Here is a 17,699-nt window from a genome sequence, read left to right as displayed (position 1 = left end):
GAGCAGTGTGAGTGCTCGGCAATGGCTTTGATAGGGAAAAGGAGGAAAGACCTTTTGATCAGCCTCTGTCTCTGGGTGAAATTTCAATTTCCATCCTATGTGGAATATAAAATCAAAGTAGTCTTGTTTATAGAAGACACATGGCAAACCCTGAAAAGGGTCTATTATATGAAGCTTTTATTCCCCCTGTCAAATCCTCTGTTTCTTTTTTTTTTTTTTTTTTTTTGAGACGGAGTCTCGCTCTGCTGCCCAGGCTGGAGTGCAGTGGCCGGATCTCAGCTCACTGCAAGCTCCGCCTCCCGGGTTCACACCATTCTCCTGCCTCAGCCTCCCGAGTAGTTGGGACTACAGGCGCCCGCCACCGCGCCCGGCTAGTTTTTTTTTTTGTATTTTTTAGTAGAGACGGGGTTTCACCGTGTTAGCCAGGATGGTCTCGATCTCCTGACCTCGTGATCCGCCCGTCTCGGCCTCCCAAAGTGCTGGGATTACAGGCTTGAGCCACCGCGCCCGGCCCTCTGTTTCATTTTAACACAAAACAGTTTTGAGGGATGGTGATGGTCCCTGCATTGTTTTTGTCTTTAATGGCAATGCCTTTAATATTTAGCCAATTAATACGTTTGCTCTTAGTGTCTGAAAACAAAACCAAACACACACACAACTCTTTATCATGATTAGGAAATGTCCTTTTTCTCCTGTTTTACTTAGTGTTTTTACTAGAAATGGTTCTTGAATTTTCACCACTGCCATAAAATATAATTGTGTGGTTTTCAATTTTTTTTTTTTTTTTTTTTTTTTTTTTTTTTTTTTTTTTTTTTTTTGAGACAGGGGCTGGTTCTGTCACCCAGGCTGGAGTATAATGGCAAAATCTCAGCTCACTGCAGCCTCTGCCTCCTGGGCTCAAGTCATCCTCCCATCTCCACCTCCCAATTAGCTGGGACTACAGGTGTATACCACCATGCCTGACTAATCTTTGTGTTTTTTGTAGAGATGGATTTTCATCACGTTGCCCAGGCTGGTCTTGAACTCCTGGGCTCAGGAACTCCTCCCACCTCGGCTTCCCAAAGTGCTGGGATTAGAGGCGTGAGCCACCACACCCAGCCTGTGGTTTTCTATTTTATTTTATTGATGTGATTAATTAGATTGTTGGGTTTTCCTAATGTTGAACTATTCCCAAGGGCTTCAAATAAATTCTATTTTCAGGTTTATTCTTAGGTGCTTAATAGTTTTTGTTGCTATGGTGAATGGGATCTTACTTTCGATTACATTTTCTAATTGGTTATTGCTGTTATATAGGAAAGCTATTGATTTTGTACATTGATCTTGTATGTGGTCACCTTGCTGAATCCTCTTACTAGTTCTAATGGTTTGTCAATTGATTTTTTTAGGTTTCTCTATATAAGCGATAGTGTCATCTGCAAATAATCACAATTTGTCTCTTTTTTTCTAATGTTTATGCTTCTTAGTGCCTTCTTTCTCTTCTTGAATTAGAGAGAACATCTGGTGCCATTCTGAACAGTAGTGGTAAAGGACATTCTCATCTTACTTTCTAACTCCAGTTGGAAAGCTTCTATTGTTTCACCATTACCTAACATTTGCTGTAGGTTTTTATCATTGTTTTATTAAAAACAAGACATGTATCAATTAAGCATTTTTCCCTAGTTTGCTAGGAGAGGTTTTCTTCTTTCATATTATTAATGTGCATTTAATTTATTCAGATAATTGTGTTTTTTATGTTTACATCATTAATAAATACATATATTCTAATGCTGAACCATTTTAGAAAGCTGGGATAAATCCTCCTTACACTTGATGCATTGTTCTTTTTTTTTTTTAGACAGAGTCTCGCTTTGTCACCCAGGTTGGAGTGCAGTGGTGCGATCTCAGCTCACTGCAACCTCTGCCTCCCAGGTTTGAGTGATTCTTCTGCCTTAGCCTCCTGAGTAGCTACGATTACAGGCACACACCACCATACCCGGCCAATTTTTGTATTTTTAGTAGAGATGAGTTTTCACCATGTTGGCCAGGCTGGTCTCCAACTCCTGACCTCAACTGATCCACCTGCCTCGGCCTCCCGAAGTGCTGGGATTACAGACATGAGCCATCACTCTTGGCTGAATTGTTCTTTTAATACATTGTTATATTTAATTTGTTGTTGTTGCTTTTTGGGACAGGGTCTTGCTCTGTCACCCAGGCTGAGTGCAGTGGCACAATCACAGTGCACTGTAGCCTCCAATTCCTAGGCTGAAGAGATCCTCCTGCTTCAGTCTCCCAAGCAGCTGGGACTACAGATGCGTGCCACCATATCAGGCTAAGTTTAAAAAAAAAGTTTTGTAGAGATGGGGTCCTGCTTATGCTGCCCAGGCTGGTTTCAAATGCCTGGCCTCAAGCAATCCTCCCTCCTCCCAAAGTGCTGGCCATACAGGTGTGAGCCACTGTGCCCGGCCATGCTACATGTAATTTATTAACATTTTATTCAGGACTTTTGTTTTATTGTTCATAAATGAGTTTTGTTTTTTTTTTTTCCTGTTGTCTGGCTTTGGTTTCATGATATACTAGTCAGGAAATTGTGCTGGGTGGCATTCCATCTTTTCTTACATTCTTTTCTTCTTTCTCTCTTTTTTTTTTTTGACAGGGTCTTACTTTGTTGCCCTGGAGTGCAGTGTCCACGTCCTGGGCTCAGGCAATCCTCCTGCCTCAGCCTTCTGAGTAGCTAGGACTACAGGTGCATATCACCATGCCTAGCTAATTTTTACTTTTTTTTTTTTTTTTGTAGAGACAGGGTCTTGCCATGTTGCCCAGGTTGGTCTTGAACCCCTGGCCTCAAATGATTCTCCTGCCTTGGCCTCCCAAAGTGCTGGCAATCCATGTGTGAGCCACTGTGCCCGGCCCTTACTTTCTTAAATAGTTTACATAAGATGAGAATTACATATTCTTCAAAGGCCCTCTTGATAGGCTCTGGTATTTATATTATGCTATTTTCATAAGCTGAGAAAAATTTTAACTAATATGCTCTAAAGCTGGGGTCCCTAACCCTCAGGCCATGGACTGGTACCGGCAGACGGGCGAGCATTATCGCCTGAGCTCCACCTCCTGTCAGATCAGCAGTGGCATCACATTCTCAAAGGAGCACGAACCCTGTTGTGAACTGCGCATGCGACGGATCTAGGTTGCGTGTTCCTTAAGATAATCTAATGCCTGATGATGATCTGAGGTGGAACAGTTTCATTCTGAAACCATCCCCACCCCGTCCTTCCATCCATCTGTAGAAAAATTGTCTTCCACGAAACCGGTCCCTGGTGCCAAAAAGGTTGGGGACTGCTGCTCTAAAGTTAACTTTAATAGGCTGGGCACGGTGGCTCACGGCTATAATCCCACAACTTTGGGAGGCTGAGGTGGGCAGATCACTTGAGGTCAGGAGTTCAAGACCAACCTGGCGAACATGGTGAAGCTCCGTCTCTACTAAAAATACAAAAATTAGCTGAGCGTGGTGGCGGGCATCTATAATCCCAGCTACTCGGGAAGCTGAGGCAGGAGAACCTCTTGAACCCGGGAGGCAGAGGTTGCAGTGAACCAAGATCGTACCACTGGGCTCCAGCCTGGGCAATAGAGCGAGACTCCATCGAAAAGAAAAGAAAAGAAAAGAAAAGAAAAGAAAGTTGACTTGAATTAACAATAATCTGTTACTTGAAGGTCAAATAGAATTCACCCATTTATAATTTTCAGTCGGTTACCTTTCAAGATTGTAACTCATTCTTGTTTTTCTGTGGTTGTTGCTCTATCTGGTTCTCCAACTCTTTTTGGAACAATTTTGGCTGCTTGTACTTCCTGGAAAATATAACTAAGAACTATGACTTGTAGCTGACACAGGAATTGGTATCAGAAAGGCATGAATTTGGTATTTAGGTTTGGGCAGTAAAAATCTAGCTAAACTTAAAGATAGCATTTGGCTTGCAGAGAATAGATTACCACCTTCAATTGATTATTACCCTGAATGATAGATTCCTTGAAGGCAAAACTTTGGGGAACCAAGTAATTTTTCTCTTTTTTTTTTTTTTTGAGACGGAGTCTCGCTCTGCCGCCCAGGCTGGAGTGCAGTGGCCAGATCTCAGCTCACTGCAAGCTCTGCCTCCCGGGTTCACGCCATTCTCCTGCCTCAGCCTCCTGAGTAGCTGGGACTACAGGCGCCCGCGACCTCGCCCGGCTAGTTTTTTGTATTTTTTAGTAGAGATGGGGTTTCACCGTGTCAGCCAGGATGGTCTCGATCTCCTGACCTCGTGATCCGCCCGTCTCGGCCTCCCAAAGTGCTGGGATTACAGGCTTGAGCCACCGCACCCGGCCGGAACCAAGTAATTTTTCTCACAGAATTTGATGGGAGGCGGGGGCAGAGGGAATTTGTGAACTGTGCAGTGAAGAGGGGTTTCTGTTAACTATTCTGGTCAGACTAAAAAAAAAAAAAGACTGATAGGCTCAATACCCTAAAATTTGGCTCAAGATAAGTCTCAAATCATTGATTTTCTATGTGTATGATAAAAATAATTTATCTCTTGCAGTCGTGGAGCTGATTATAGCTGGAACTGAAATTCGAAATGTGATACTGATAATTGCTGGAGCACAATATGAGTGAAATTCACACACTGCCAGGTCTCTCGTGAATGCTGGGGTACTGATCAGAAAAGAAGGCATTTAGATAACTCAGGCCATCCCAGATTCTACCCTCTTGAGCCTCTCTCCTGCCAGCAGAAATGGCTCCTCTTCCCCTGATGTGGCTAATGCATGACTTCTTAAAATCACTGTCAGCAGGAGGAAATACAAGTGATAGTTCCGACACCTTCTGGCAAATCAAGAATGCACTAGGGTCAAAGCAACTTAGATTCACTGAAATAAAGTACGGTGGACCCTTGAATACACGGGTTTGAACTGCAGGTGTCTACTTATGCATGGGTTCTTTTGTTTTTTGTTTGTTTGTTTTTTTGAGATGGAGTCTCACTCTATTGCCACGCTAGAGTGCAGTGGCGTGATCTCGGCTCACTGCTACCTCTGCTTCCCGGGTTCAAGCAATTCTCCCGCCTCAGCCTCCCAAGTAGCTGGGACTACAGGTACATGTAACCAAAAAAATTTAAAAATTTTAAAATTTTTAGTAGAGATGGGGTTTCACCATGTTGGCCAGGATGGTCTCGATCCCTTGACCTCGTGATCCGCCCGCCTTGGCTCCCAAAGTGCTGGGATTACAGGCATGAGCCACCGTGCCCGGCCTGCACGGGTTCTGCAGGCCCAACTGCAGGACTTGAGTATGCATGGATTTGTGTATACACAGGGGTCCTGGAGACAATCCCCCAGGTACACTGAAGAACAAACTACAAATCCCATGAAAACACATCTCAGTGATATTTCTGGAGGTCCAGTGTTCTAGGATATGTCACAATGTTCCCTTAGAACAAGTTGCTTCACCTTATACCCTGCAAACATACAAAGAGGAATAATACTATATGTTATAGTTTCTAAGATGCATATTTTTTCACATTAAAAAATAATTTATTGACATGAAATCTACCTAACGTAAAATTAAGATGAACAATTCAGTGGCATTTAGTCCAGTCGCAAGGTTGTTGTCATACCCTGTCCCCCATTTTAACATCTCTGAAATGGTAATGCATGCTTATAATTAATGGTAATCATGGCTTAATTGATGGTGGGTTTTTTTTCTCTTTCTTTTCTTTTTCGTTTTTCTTTTTTTTTTTTTTTTGAGACAGGGTCTCACTCAGTCACCCAGGCTGGAGTGCAGTGACATGAACATGGCTCACTGCAGCCTTGACATCCTGGGCTCAAGAGATCTCCCTGCCTCAGCCTCCCATGTAGCTGGGGCCACAGGTGCACACCACTGAGCCTGGCTAATTTTTTTATTTTTATTTTTTTGTAGAGATGGGGTCTCACTGTGTTGCCCAGCTGGTCTCAAACTCTTGGCCTTAAGTGATCCTCCTGCCTCAGCCTTCTAGGGTGTGGGGATTATAGGCATGAGCCACCATGCCTGACCTGATGGTGTTTTTAAAAACGTTCTTTCATAGTGGAACATAAATGAAGATGTGCCTTACAGTTTATGGCATTTTTTTTTTTTTTAAGACGGAGTCTCGCTCTACCGCCCAGGCTAGAGTGCAGTGGCCAGATCTCAGCTCACTGCAAGCTCCGCCTCCCGGGTTCCCGCCATTCTCCTGCCTCAGCCTCCCGAGTAGCTGGGACCACAGGCGCCGCCACCTCGCCCGGCTAATTTTTTGTGTTTTTAGTAGAGACGGGGTTTCGCCATGTTAGCCAGGATGGTCTCGATCTCCTGACCTTGTGATCCGCCCGTCTCGGCCTCCCAAAGTGCTGGGATTACAGGCTTGAGCCACCGCGCCTGGCCTCCGCCTCCCGATTTCAAGCGATTCTCCTGCCTCAGCCTCCTGAGTAGCTGGGATTACAGGTGCTCACCACCACACCCAGATGTTTTTTGTTGTTGTTGTGTTTTTTTGTATTTTTAGTAGAGACAGGGTTTCACCATGTTGGTCAGGCTGGTCTCGAACTTCTGACCTTGTGATCTGCCCGCCTCAGCCTCCCAAAGTGCTGGGATTACAGGCGTGAGCTACCGTGCCCAGATTGCCTGAAAACTATTTTGATCCACTAGGAAATCTGTAAACAGCACTCCATCATCAAGTAGAAAGGATACAAATGAGACCCAGCCCAAGCATTTCCTCCTTTGCCATCCATTCCTCAACCAACACTGTGGGCTCAAGAGGCAGAGATTGTGCAAATTGTTTTTTTGTTTGTTTGTTTGTTTCTTTTTAAAGCAAAACTCAAATATCTGTACTTTAAATGTAACATATAAGTTGAAAGAAAATGGAAGAAGACGACATACCATGCAAACAATAAGCTTACAAAGGCTAGAGTAGTTATTGATAAAGTACACTTCAAGACAAAGCCAGAGATAAAGATGAATATTTCATAAAGAGGTCAGTTCACCAGGAAGATAATAACAATTATAAATGTGCATGTGCCCAATAACAGAGTTTCAAAATATACGGAGCAACAATAGAATTAAAGAAATAGACAAGCCGGGCATGGTGGCTCCTGCCTGTAATCCCAGCACTTTGGGAGGCTGAAGTGGGCGGATCGTTTGAGCCCAGGAGTTCGAGACCAGCCTGGGCAACACAGTGAACCCAATATCTAAAGCTGTGTGTGGTGGTGCATGCCTGCAGTCCCAGCTACTTGAGAGGCTGAGGCGGGAGGATCACCTAAGCCCAGGGAGTTGGAGAATGCAATGAGCCAAGATCACGCCACTGCACTCCAACCTGGGCGACAGAGACCCTGTCTCAGAAAAAAAAGAGAGAAGGAAGGAAGAAAGGAAGGAGGGAGGGAGGGAGGGAGGGAGGGAGGAAGGAAGGAAGGAAAGACAATTCCACGATCATAGTTGGAGACTTTAACTCCCCTCAGCAAATGACAGAAAAATAGCCAAAAAAACAAAACAAAACAAAACAAAAAAAACTGCCCTCTAGTCTCCTAAACTCTGGCCTGGTCCACCTTCCACAGCGCACAGTCTGCTTGTCTTTCCTTCTTCCTTTCCTCCTTCCCTTCGTTCCTTCCTTTTATTATAGAAGAGGTACACATTCATTATAGAAAGTATAGAAAATATAAATTGCCAGATAAAAATAACTGACAGAATCATTTTGGTTTAGTCCTTTCCAGAATTTTTTCTATGCATATGCACATTTATAAAAAGAGAGAGACCACTAACTTTCCCTGACCAGACTATGGAAAGCAGTTCTCCATCCCATCGCTCTATTTCATCTCCTTCCTAGCTCTTGTTGCCATCAAAACTTATATTATCAATTTTATTGTCTATTTGCTTAGGGTTTCTCCGTCCCCACTAAATATAAGCTCCACCAGTAGCTATTTGTATCTCGTTCACCCACTGCATGCCCAGAGTCTAGAACAGTGCCTGGCACATACATTCATTTATGTACTGTGATCCCTGTCTTCACAGAAATGAGTCTATTAGAGATATATATTAAACAAATAATTACACAATTAATTAACTACAACTAGGGTCAAGTGTTTCAGGCAGCCAATTGCTCTGTCCCCTTCCGGCTCTAAGGACCATTTCCTTACCCTGTGGACAATTTCTGCTGTAAGACTGTGGCCTTCTCTGGAAACTGGAGCTCAGTGGATCCATCCGGGAATGAAGCCCAGGTACAGGTATGTACCTCCAGGCCTGGTTCTCCAAAGTTTTGGGGCCTAGTCAGGCTTGTGGCTACAGTTGTTGCATCCCCTTGTCTTCTCCAGGCCAGAACAGGCTACAACACTTAGAGCTAACTTGTGCAAACTGTCTGCTCCTCTAGTCCCTGCTGGGATCTTTGGCAGGTCTTGACTTGGGGTCTGGCCTTCTTAATGCCTTAACAAGCCCCACCCTATCCCCCAGGCTATGTGTCCTTCAAATTGAGAGGCTGGTTTGCAGACTGCTGAAGCTGGGAGCTGCTTTCCTTGTCCCTTCTGCCCTTCCTCAGGACCTCCTGTCTGTCTCTCTCTTTCCAGGAAGATACCCAGGTTTATTCCCTTGAAGGATACTTCTAAGCTGCTTCCTGCTTGAGGCTGTGTTTGGGCTTCTTTGTAACCCAGAGTGCAGCTAGCTCCTGTACTAGTGAATTTCCAAGAAGCTGGCCTCTAGGAAAGCCCCACGAGACCACAACCCACAGATATTTCCATCAGAGGAGGTTCAAATGAGGGCCCACACCTTACTCCATTTTGGCAGCCGCCCTAGGAAGCTCTGCCTTTATTTCTTCACCCTTAAGCTTATCACAGTTTGAAGTTCACCTCCTTCATCTCTTCACCTCCAAGCTTAGCACAGTGCGGAGTACATAGCACTAAATGAAGGGGGTCAATTCAAATCATTAACTCATTTAATAAAAAAATAGTAAATGTCCCAGGCACTGTGCTAATGTTTTACACGAATTCTTGGTTTTTCATTCACACAGGTGCCAATACAATTTCCATTCTGCAAATGAAGAAAAAGGCCCAGAGAAATTAAGTTACTTCCCAAAGTCACAAAGTTCTGGTATCTCTTTTAATTGCCTGAGGTGCAACAGAGCATCGTAGACGGAAAATGCCAGAAAGCAGGCAGTGCACCAATGAGAACGGGCTCACGGGAGAACCAAACGGTGGCAAGCTCAGCACGGCCAGTAGCTTTCGCCCTCGGTTGCCAGTCGGCTCCGTTTCCTACAACACCGACCGGAAGCGTTTCTGTCGACCGCGTTTCGAATGAGCACCGCCGGAAGTTTCTGCCGCGGCTTTGCGGGGACGGGGGAGTGGTAGTGGGGGCTGCAGCCGCTGGACACGGGTGCGGAGGTTCGAGGGCCCAGGTGGCTGAAGGGGCCGTTAGGAACATCCAAGCGGTGGGACACAGGCAGAACCCTGACCTGACCTGGACCACCCTCGTCCTCTTGGCCCCCCTCTTCACCTCGCCTCCGCTTGGCTCTGGATTGGCCCCGCCCCCTGACCTGAGCCTGGTCCTCCCTCAGGCAGTGACCCTTGACCTCCGGTGGCTCCCCCCTCTCTCAGGCGCGATGGCTACGGGCGCGGATGTACGGGACATTCTAGAACTCGGGGGTCCAGAAGGGGATGCAGCCTCTGGGACCATCAGCAAGAAGGACATTATCAACCCAGACAAGGTAACAGGGGCACCAGAAAGCATTGGCTAGGGGAGAGTAGGGGAGTGAAGATGGGGAGGAGTGACAACAGAAGAGAGATGGGGCAAGGGATGGGTGCTACACTTATAGTGAGTTGGGCGATAAAAGGGGTGATATAACAGGACACAGAATGTATGTCATCCTTGATGGGAGGGAGGAGGTGGGACATCGTGGGAGACGGTGGGACCAAGAAGGTATGACACCTCTGAGAGACAAGAGGACCAGGCAAGTGTGATTTTTGCTGTAAGATATTGTTGGGGAGAAATCAAGACATTGTAACAGTCTGAGAGTTGGTGGAATGGGCAGGCGACTGCTCTGATTTCGGGGTAGGGTGGTGTCCCTGGGAGTGGGGTTTCTGTGCCTTTACAGTGTGTCAGTTTGCCTGTCATTGACCCTGTAGGTGCTGGTTTTTTCAGGGATTGAGCTGGACTAAAGAATTGTCAGGAAAGGCAGTCTAGGCTGTGGTTCCTTTCTGTGGTTTCCTTCCTCAGAAAAAATCCAAGAAGTCCTCTGAGACACTGACTTTCAAGAGGCCGGAGGGCATGCACCGGGAAGTCTATGCCTTGCTCTACTCTGACAAGAAGCAAGTATTGGAATCCCAAGTCCCCCAGGTTTTGGCCCCTGATTCACCTGCCATGCCCCTAACTCCTAGTTTTCTCTTCCAATTCTCTCCTTCCCAGCCAGGGCTCCTGCTTGCTTAGCAGGATGCAGGAGGACCAGAAATCTCTTGCTCCAGGTCATGACTTTCTTGCTATAGGGCAGGGTAGATCAGCTCCCTGGGACAAAAATCTCTTTAACACACCTTCTGATTCTAACCTGCCATCTCCCTAAACCTCACTGCCAGGGATGCACCCCCACTGCTACCCAGTGACACTGGTCAAGGATACCGTACAGTGAAGGCCAAGTTGGGCTCCAAGAAGGTGCGGCCTTGGAAGTGGATGCCATTCACCAACCCAGCCCGCAAGGACGGAGCAATGTTCTTCCACTGGCGACGTGCAGCGGAGGAGGGCAAGGACTATCCCTTTGCTAGGTTCAATAAGGTGAGCTACCTTCATTCGGACACAGGCCAAGATTGCCCTCCCACTTTGAGCCATTTGTGCAAGCTCTCCAGTCTCCTAGGGTTGGCTTCGGGGGCCTGCTCATGCCCAACTGTGATTACCCACCCAGTCCTCATGGCAAATGCATGCAGAGTAGGACTCCATGGGTCTTTTCTGCCCAAGGGATCCTGTTCTTTCCCAGACCTACTCTGGTTTTTCATGGCTTTTCTTGGTCTTTCAAATGTTGCTGTTCCTCAGAGCTATATCCTAGGTACTCCACTCTTCCTGCTCTATACTTTCTTAGTATGAACCCTGTGGCTTCAGTTACCCTCTCTACACGTCACCAATCCAGAGCAGTGGTTCCTTCGCATCCAGTCATTTACTGTCTCTTTCTGAATGCCCCACAGGTACCTTACATCAGGTAGGTACCCTGAATAGAACTCATCATGTTCCCTCTGTCAGTCCCAAATCTGTTCCCCATCTTAGTGAATGGCACCATCTTCCACCCAGTTGCCCAAACCAGAAACTTGGGGGATCGTCCTTGACTTAGTCTTCACTCTTAGTGCTCACAATATTTAAATCAACAGCAGGACAAAGAAGATAGGGAAAACAAACATGTAAGGAAATGGATTGAAGTCTTTCAAATAAGAGCCATCAATAACATGAACCAGGATTTGAATGGGTATGAAGTGAGATAAAGAGTGAAGTTGTAGGTGTGTGGCAGGGGTCCTACCTTAGGATGGTCAGGGAGGGCCTCTCAGAATGCGCACAGTATTTGAGCTAGATGCCAGTGACACATCTATTTATTGAGTCCTGTTGATTCTTTTTCCATAATAAATCACATCTCTGACTATATTCTTCATCCCCTATGCAAGCCCCCTAGTCCAAGCTGAGTTATCTCTGGTCTAGATTACTGTAGCTCAGCAGAGCAGGACCTTCCCAGACTCACCCAGCCAGTGAGAGGCAGAGCTAGATTGGGCTAGGTTTCCTAGTCCATTACTTAAGTCATTGTACAGTGTGGCCTCACAGCTGCCGCAGCCTGGAATAGCCTAGACTTAGAGCCTGAAAGCCTCATTTACGTCTTCTCTAACCAATCTTTGTCCCCAGGCTGGAGTGTCACTTGTTATATCCTATGTATCAAACTTCCCACATGGTACCAAAATTATTTTTTCAGCTGCAGTATGAGCTCTGAGAGGCTAAGACCCCTGCCTGTCATATGCAGCACTGTGTCTCCAGCATAGGTATTGCAGGCCCATGGTAAATATTTGTTGAATGAATGAAAAAATGTCTTCCTCACTTGACTATGAGCTACTTGAGAGGACTGGCTGCACGGTTCCTGAGGGTTTTTTTTTTTCCCTTCTTCTTCTTTGAGACAAGGTCTCTTTTTGTCGGCCAGGCTGGAGTACAGTGGTGTGATCTCAGCTCATTGCATCCTCCACCTCCAGGGCTCAAGCGATCCTCCCACCTCAGCCTCCCGAGTAGCTGGGACCACTGGCATGTACCAAAATGCCTGGCTAATTTTTGTGGTTTTTTTAGAGACCAGGTTTCACCGTGTTTCCCAGGCTGGTCTCAAACTCTTGGGCTCAAGCCATCTGCCCACCTCAGCCTCCCGAAGTGTGGGGATTACAGGCGTGAGCCACCGTAGCTGGTCCTGAGTTGTTGGTTTGTTTTTTAGTTAAATTGAATTAAAATGCATAGGAGAAATACGTAACCAAACCTGGCAAACCAGAGAGACTTCCCAGAGGAGATGATGCCTGAGAGCTCGAAAGGTTGAGAAAGTTATCTAGGCAGAAGGAATGTGGAAGTGGAAGGCATTTCAGGCAAGAGCAAAGGTCAAGGGGGAAGTCTGCTATGTTCTAGAAACTGCTAGTCATTTGGCTGCAATTTAGGGTTCATGAGGGACAGTGGCTGCGGGAGGAGGCCAGGTCATTTATTTGCGTGTTCATTAATTGATTTGGTAGACACTGATACGTACAGTGTGCTGAGTCCTAAAGGTGGGAGATGAACTGGACACCCTTGCGCTTGAGGAGTTTGTGAATTATCTAGAAGATGCTTTATCTTAGATGGAAAGCCTCTGAGGATTTTAATAAGGGATAGTTGGGGGTAATGATAAGATATATATTCTGAAACACTAGGACAGTGTGTCTCAAATCATCTGTGGTGAAGGACATTTTTCTATTTTTACTTCCAATCCATCAGAGACTGATAAAGATAATAAAATTATAAAGGCAAAATACAAGGCCATGTTTCCTCATATTAGATTCAACAGCATATAATTACTGTAAAATTGTTATGTAAGTTTTTTAGTGTCTACTTTCAGTTTCCATTCTCATCATAGACCGGGGTAAGTGTAAACAGCACTTGGTTTGCAGACTATCCTTTAAGTAGCACTGTTCAAAGAGATCACCTTAGCTGCAGATGGAGAATTGATTGGAGGAGGATTGAATGAGGGCGAGATCAGCAGGGAGGCTATTTCTCTGATCCAGCCAAGTGACAGCGGGTAGGCTGGACTGGGAAGTGGCAACAGAGACAGAAATTTTGGAGGTAAAAGCCACAGATTTGGTCAAGGGGAGTTGGGAGTCAAGGGGAAAGATAGGAATTAAGATGCCTCCCAGGTTTCTGGCTTGAGAACAGCTGGGTTGGGTGATGGTGATATTGACTGAAATCTGGACTGGAGAAGATAATGTTTGAGGGAGGGCCAAGAGTTCAGTACTGAGGTAAGTTTGAGGTACATGGGGGACCTCCAGTAGGAGATGTCCAAAAGGCGACCAGTTTTGGAGCTGGTTGTGGTCTTTAACTGAGAAGAGAGACTTTCCTGATCTAGTCTAGCATTGACTCCTTCCTTGGGTCTCTGACAGACCCAGCTGGTGGTAGTGCTGTTTGTCTCTGGGGGAGGTCTGTAGGATTGGGGGTATGGGAGAAGGGAGGAAGGGGCATTGGCAGGCCTGCCTATGTTGGGAGTAGGATTCAGGCCCAGCTTCTGTAGAGATGCCTGACCTTGGCAAACTCTGGGGGAGCAGCAAGTCCCACTGTCCCCACTGGGTGGCAGTAGTGCTTCAGACAAGAGTTATATGGACTAGGGGCTGCTGGGCCTTTCTCCAGGTAATTAGCCATCTGTCCTACTCCAGAGTTGACCTTTGGACTCCACAGAAGCACTTACATGTGGGCCCCTCACCTTAACCATGGGGGCAGGAGTGTGTGTCCCATGACTGAGGCTCTGGAGCTGGACACAGTGCAGTTGCTCCTGGAATGAATCAGGGGGAGGCTACAGTCCCAAACCCTGCTAGGACCTCTAGTCAAGCAGACAGGTTCTTTCCTCACTCCATGCTGCAGGGGCACAGGCCCAGGGGCTGGCAACAAACAGGAGGAGCTGTGGTCACTGGGGGCTGGAACCTGCTAGACATGATATGATGTGGGCATGCCCCTACTGTGTCCCTCTGTGCCAGCAGACTGTGCAGGTGCCTGTGTACTCAGAGCAGGAGTACCAGCTTTATCTCCACGATGATGCTTGGACTAAGGCAGAAACTGACCACCTCTTTGACCTCAGCCGCCGCTTTGACCTGCGTTTTGTTGTTATCCATGACCGGTATGACCACCAGCAGTTCAAGGTGAGCCACTGTGCATTTGCATGTGTGCCCAGCTTCTCTAGCAGGCCCTTTTATGCCATCTCTTCCACATGTCCCTGAATGTTCATTCCTCTACCCTGTCTTGCTTCTCAGAAGCGTTCTGTGGAAGACCTGAAGGAGCGGTACTACCACATCTGTGCTAAGCTTGCTAACGTGCGGGCTGTGCCAGGCACAGACCTTAAGATACCAGTATTTGATGCTGGGCATGAACGACGGCGGAAGGAACAGCTTGAGCGTCTGTACAACCGGACCCCAGAGCAGGTCAGCCCAAGGCCACATACCTGTCCTCCATGCCCCAAACTCCTTGCCCATTGCCTCCATCCTCCGTACCCCTCAACTCCCACTCCAGGTCCCCCTGCCTCTCACTGATACCCTATTAACTGCCCCAGGCCCATTCTTACCTCTCATGGGCCATCCCCCCTGCTTTTCATAGCCCTTCACCTCCCTCATGATCCCTTACTTCTCAGATTCCCTCACAGACACCCCAGCACCCCATCACCTCCGTGTCTACCCTCACTCCTAGAAGTGCCCTCACACACTTTGCATCCCTCACTTTCCCAGGTGGCAGAGGAGGAGTACCTGCTACAGGAGCTGCGCAAGATCGAGGCCCGGAAGAAGGAGCGGGAGAAACGCAGCCAGGACCTGCAGAAGCTGATCACAGCGGCAGACACCACTGCAGAGCAGCGGCGCACGGAACGCAAGGCCCCCAAGAAGAAGCTACCCCAGAAAAAGGAGGCTGAGAAGCCGGTGCGGAGGCTCAGCCAGCCCAGCTCAGGGTGGAAGGGTCACCTGGCACAAGGCCCCACCCCGAGTGGAGGGTTCTGAGAGCACCCAGTGCTGATGGGGTGCTGGGACTAACCCTGGGCTCTCTCCCCGTGACACCTTGATCTCCATAATGCCTTCTCCCCTAGGCTGTTCCTGAGACTGCAGGCATCAAGTTTCCAGACTTCAAGTCTGCAGGTGTCACGCTGCGGAGCCAACGGGTACGTGAGTCACCTCCTTTAGCATGTTTGGGCCCTGGGTTCTGCTCTGGGCTCCATGTGGCCCAAACGCTGAAGGCAGGTGGGGATGGAGCGGTAGGAGAGATTGCTGCAGACAGAGGTGGCCTTGCCAGGATCTCAGTGATGTTGCCAGGCTAAGGTCACAGCTTTCACTATATTCAGCTTCCTGGCTATTTCCTTTTCTGGCCCATAGTTAACCTCCATGTGTTACCGTCTCTTCCACACCTCTTTCCCACTGCCTTTTGTCCCCTTCATCCTAAGTCTCTTGTGGCTGGGAGAGGCTCAGCTTGCCAGCTTTCATTGCAGATGAAGCTGCCCAGCTCTGTGGGACAGAAGAAGATCAAGGCCCTGGAACAGATGCTGCTGGAGCTTGGTGTGGGTGAGTGTGGGGACTGGGCCCCACAGGGTGTACCCACCCGAGGCTGTGGATAAAGGCTGGGCACGGGGAGGGGAGTTCACGTGGCTGGCCCTCTACCACACCTGGGCTCTGCCCCTGTGCTGCCCGCCACCTGCCTGCAGAGCTGAGCCCGACACCTACGGAGGAGCTGGTGCACATGTTCAATGAGCTGCGAAGCGACCTGGTGCTGCTGTACGAGCTCAAGCAGGCCTGTGCCAACTGCGAGTATGAGCTGCAGATGCTGCGGCACCGTCACGAGGCACTGGCCCGGGCAGGTGTGCTGGGGGGCCCTGCCACACCAGCATCAGGCCCAGGCCCGGCCTCTGCTGAGCCAGCAGTGACTGAACCAGGACTTGGCCCTGACCCCAAGGACACCATCATTGATGTGGTGGGCGCACCCCTCACACCCAATTCGGTAAGAGCCTGGACAGGCTGGGAGGCATGCCTTGGCCCCGTGAGTGAGCGCATGCACATGGGTGTAGGGGCTCCTCTCCCTCTAGTACCTGCAGCAGGGATGATCATCACTTCTGTGTGGGTCTGAGACTGAGGGGTAGGAGTGGGTTGACCAGTGGGTGTCCTTGTCCCTGAGCACGTGAAACACATGCACTAAGCCTGACTCAGGCCTTGGGGGTCACTGACCTCAGTGCCTTCTGTGTGTCCTCAGAGAAAGCGACGGGAGTCGGCCTCCAGCTCATCTTCTGTGAAGAAAGCCAAGAAGCCATGAGAGACCCCACGGGGTGTGGGCGACGCTGTTATGTAAATAGAGCTGCTGAATTGGACCAGGCTGCTTCCTTTTCCTTTCCTTCACTTCTGATGCCCCTAGTGGGAAGGGTGGGCCAGGAGGGGATTGTCACAGCCACTCCACAGGGTGGCAGGTAGGTTTGCCTGTGTTCAGGCCCTTCGCAGTTCTCTGACCACTAACCACTATGAGTTTCACCCAAACTCCTGCACCTCAGAGCACCTGTGGTTTACACTTAAGATGGCTTTGCACACAGCCTGTACTGATAGTCCCCGCACTGCCACAGTTGTGTGCATATTGAGTGAGGGTGTCACAGGTGCTGCAGTGACGGCCAGTCACACACGGATGGCCTTGTGCACAGAGGCAGTCTGGAGCATGCTCTACCTACCTTCACATCCTGACAGCTTTGGCGCAGCAGCAGCCTCACATACACAGACGGCTTTGCACACACACCCACTGCCTCGTTTCCCCGACTTTATTCAGTGGCACGTTCACAGCGGGGATGGGGGTAGACACAAGGTGGGGCCTGATCTGTCCTGGAGCCCTGGGGGCACCACACACCATGCACTATGGATGGGAGGGGGCACAGGGGGGGCTTGGTGGCCCCACAGAAGCCTGTGTACCAGGGAGGAGGCAGTGAGTGCCTGGGTTCCCCTAGCCCAGGCCCGCAATGGGAGGGGCTAATACTGGGCTGAGATTGAGGGGTGGGGATGGGGGGCACAAAGTGTCTGCTCCAGAAGGGCCAAGTGGCCAAGCCCTTGCAAGGGCACAAGCCCACGCCAAGGGCACAAGCCCACAGGGCAGCTGGGGGACACTCTGGATGCAGAGCTATGCCACTCTCCCTCTTCCCCTCTGGTGAGGGAGAGGAGAATTCTGGGCTGGGCCAAACAGCTACCCTGTCCTGCCCCATCCTGTCCTCGGCCAATCAGAACGGCTTCGATGTCTGCTTGAAGATGAAGCCTCGATAGGCGAGTGTCTTCATGATGTTGGCAATGTTCTTGCAGTCGTCTAAAAAGGAGAGAAGACATTTAGATCGGCCCCAGATCCTTCCCCTCCATGCCCACAGGTGCTCTTACAAGGGCGGGGGTGGGAAGCAGGGTCAGATTCAGGAGCCACAGGCTTTAGAGAGGGTGGTCTCATCCCCTGGTGGCAGCATCCCTGGCTTCAGGTTGGGCTGGGTGATGCTGGG

The 17,699-nt window shown here is 48.6% G+C and overlaps 2 protein-coding genes across 20 annotated transcripts in view; one reads left to right on the top strand and one right to left on the bottom strand.

The window, feature by feature from the left end:
* Positions 1-9,296: 9,296 nt before the first annotated feature.
* DMAP1 (DNA methyltransferase 1 associated protein 1) lies at positions 9,297-16,550 on the top strand. 4 transcript variants are annotated; one of them, XM_065523510.1, is made up of 12 exons: positions 9,297-9,416; positions 9,583-9,692; positions 10,202-10,293; positions 10,555-10,750; positions 11,052-11,168; positions 14,197-14,355; positions 14,467-14,634; positions 14,935-15,120; positions 15,285-15,356; positions 15,681-15,753; positions 15,894-16,186; positions 16,436-16,550. In XM_065523510.1, exons 2-12 carry the CDS (start codon positions 9,588-9,590, stop codon positions 16,493-16,495), a joined length of 1,521 nt encoding a protein of 506 aa, XP_065379582.1. In that variant the 5' UTR covers positions 9,297-9,416; positions 9,583-9,587; the 3' UTR covers positions 16,496-16,550. The 4 variants fall into 4 exon arrangements, with proteins under 4 accessions (XP_065379582.1, XP_065379581.1, XP_073864997.1 ...); XM_065523509.1 differs by having other exon boundaries at positions 9,543-9,692; XM_074008896.1 differs by lacking the exon at positions 11,052-11,168.
* A 417-nt stretch (positions 16,551-16,967) lies between these two features.
* The window catches only part of ERI3 (ERI1 exoribonuclease family member 3), a 134,469-nt gene continuing 133,737 nt past the window's right edge, over positions 16,968-17,699 (bottom strand). For all 16 annotated transcript variants that reach the window (XR_012421083.1, XM_065523518.2, XM_015436967.4 and 13 more), the window contains one exon: positions 16,968-17,518. Coding sequence is in view for 15 of the 16 variants with exons in the window: in XM_065523518.2 (XP_065379590.1) it covers positions 17,436-17,518 (83 nt within the window). In the remaining variant the exon portion in view is untranslated. The remainder of the gene's footprint in view (positions 17,519-17,699) is intronic.

This window comes from Macaca fascicularis, chromosome 1 (genome assembly GCF_037993035.2).
Source record: "Macaca fascicularis isolate 582-1 chromosome 1, T2T-MFA8v1.1".
Taxonomy (NCBI): domain Eukaryota; kingdom Metazoa; phylum Chordata; class Mammalia; order Primates; family Cercopithecidae; genus Macaca; species Macaca fascicularis.
Note: the sequence above shows the minus strand (reverse complement) of the source record. Positions and strands in the feature narration are given on the sequence as shown.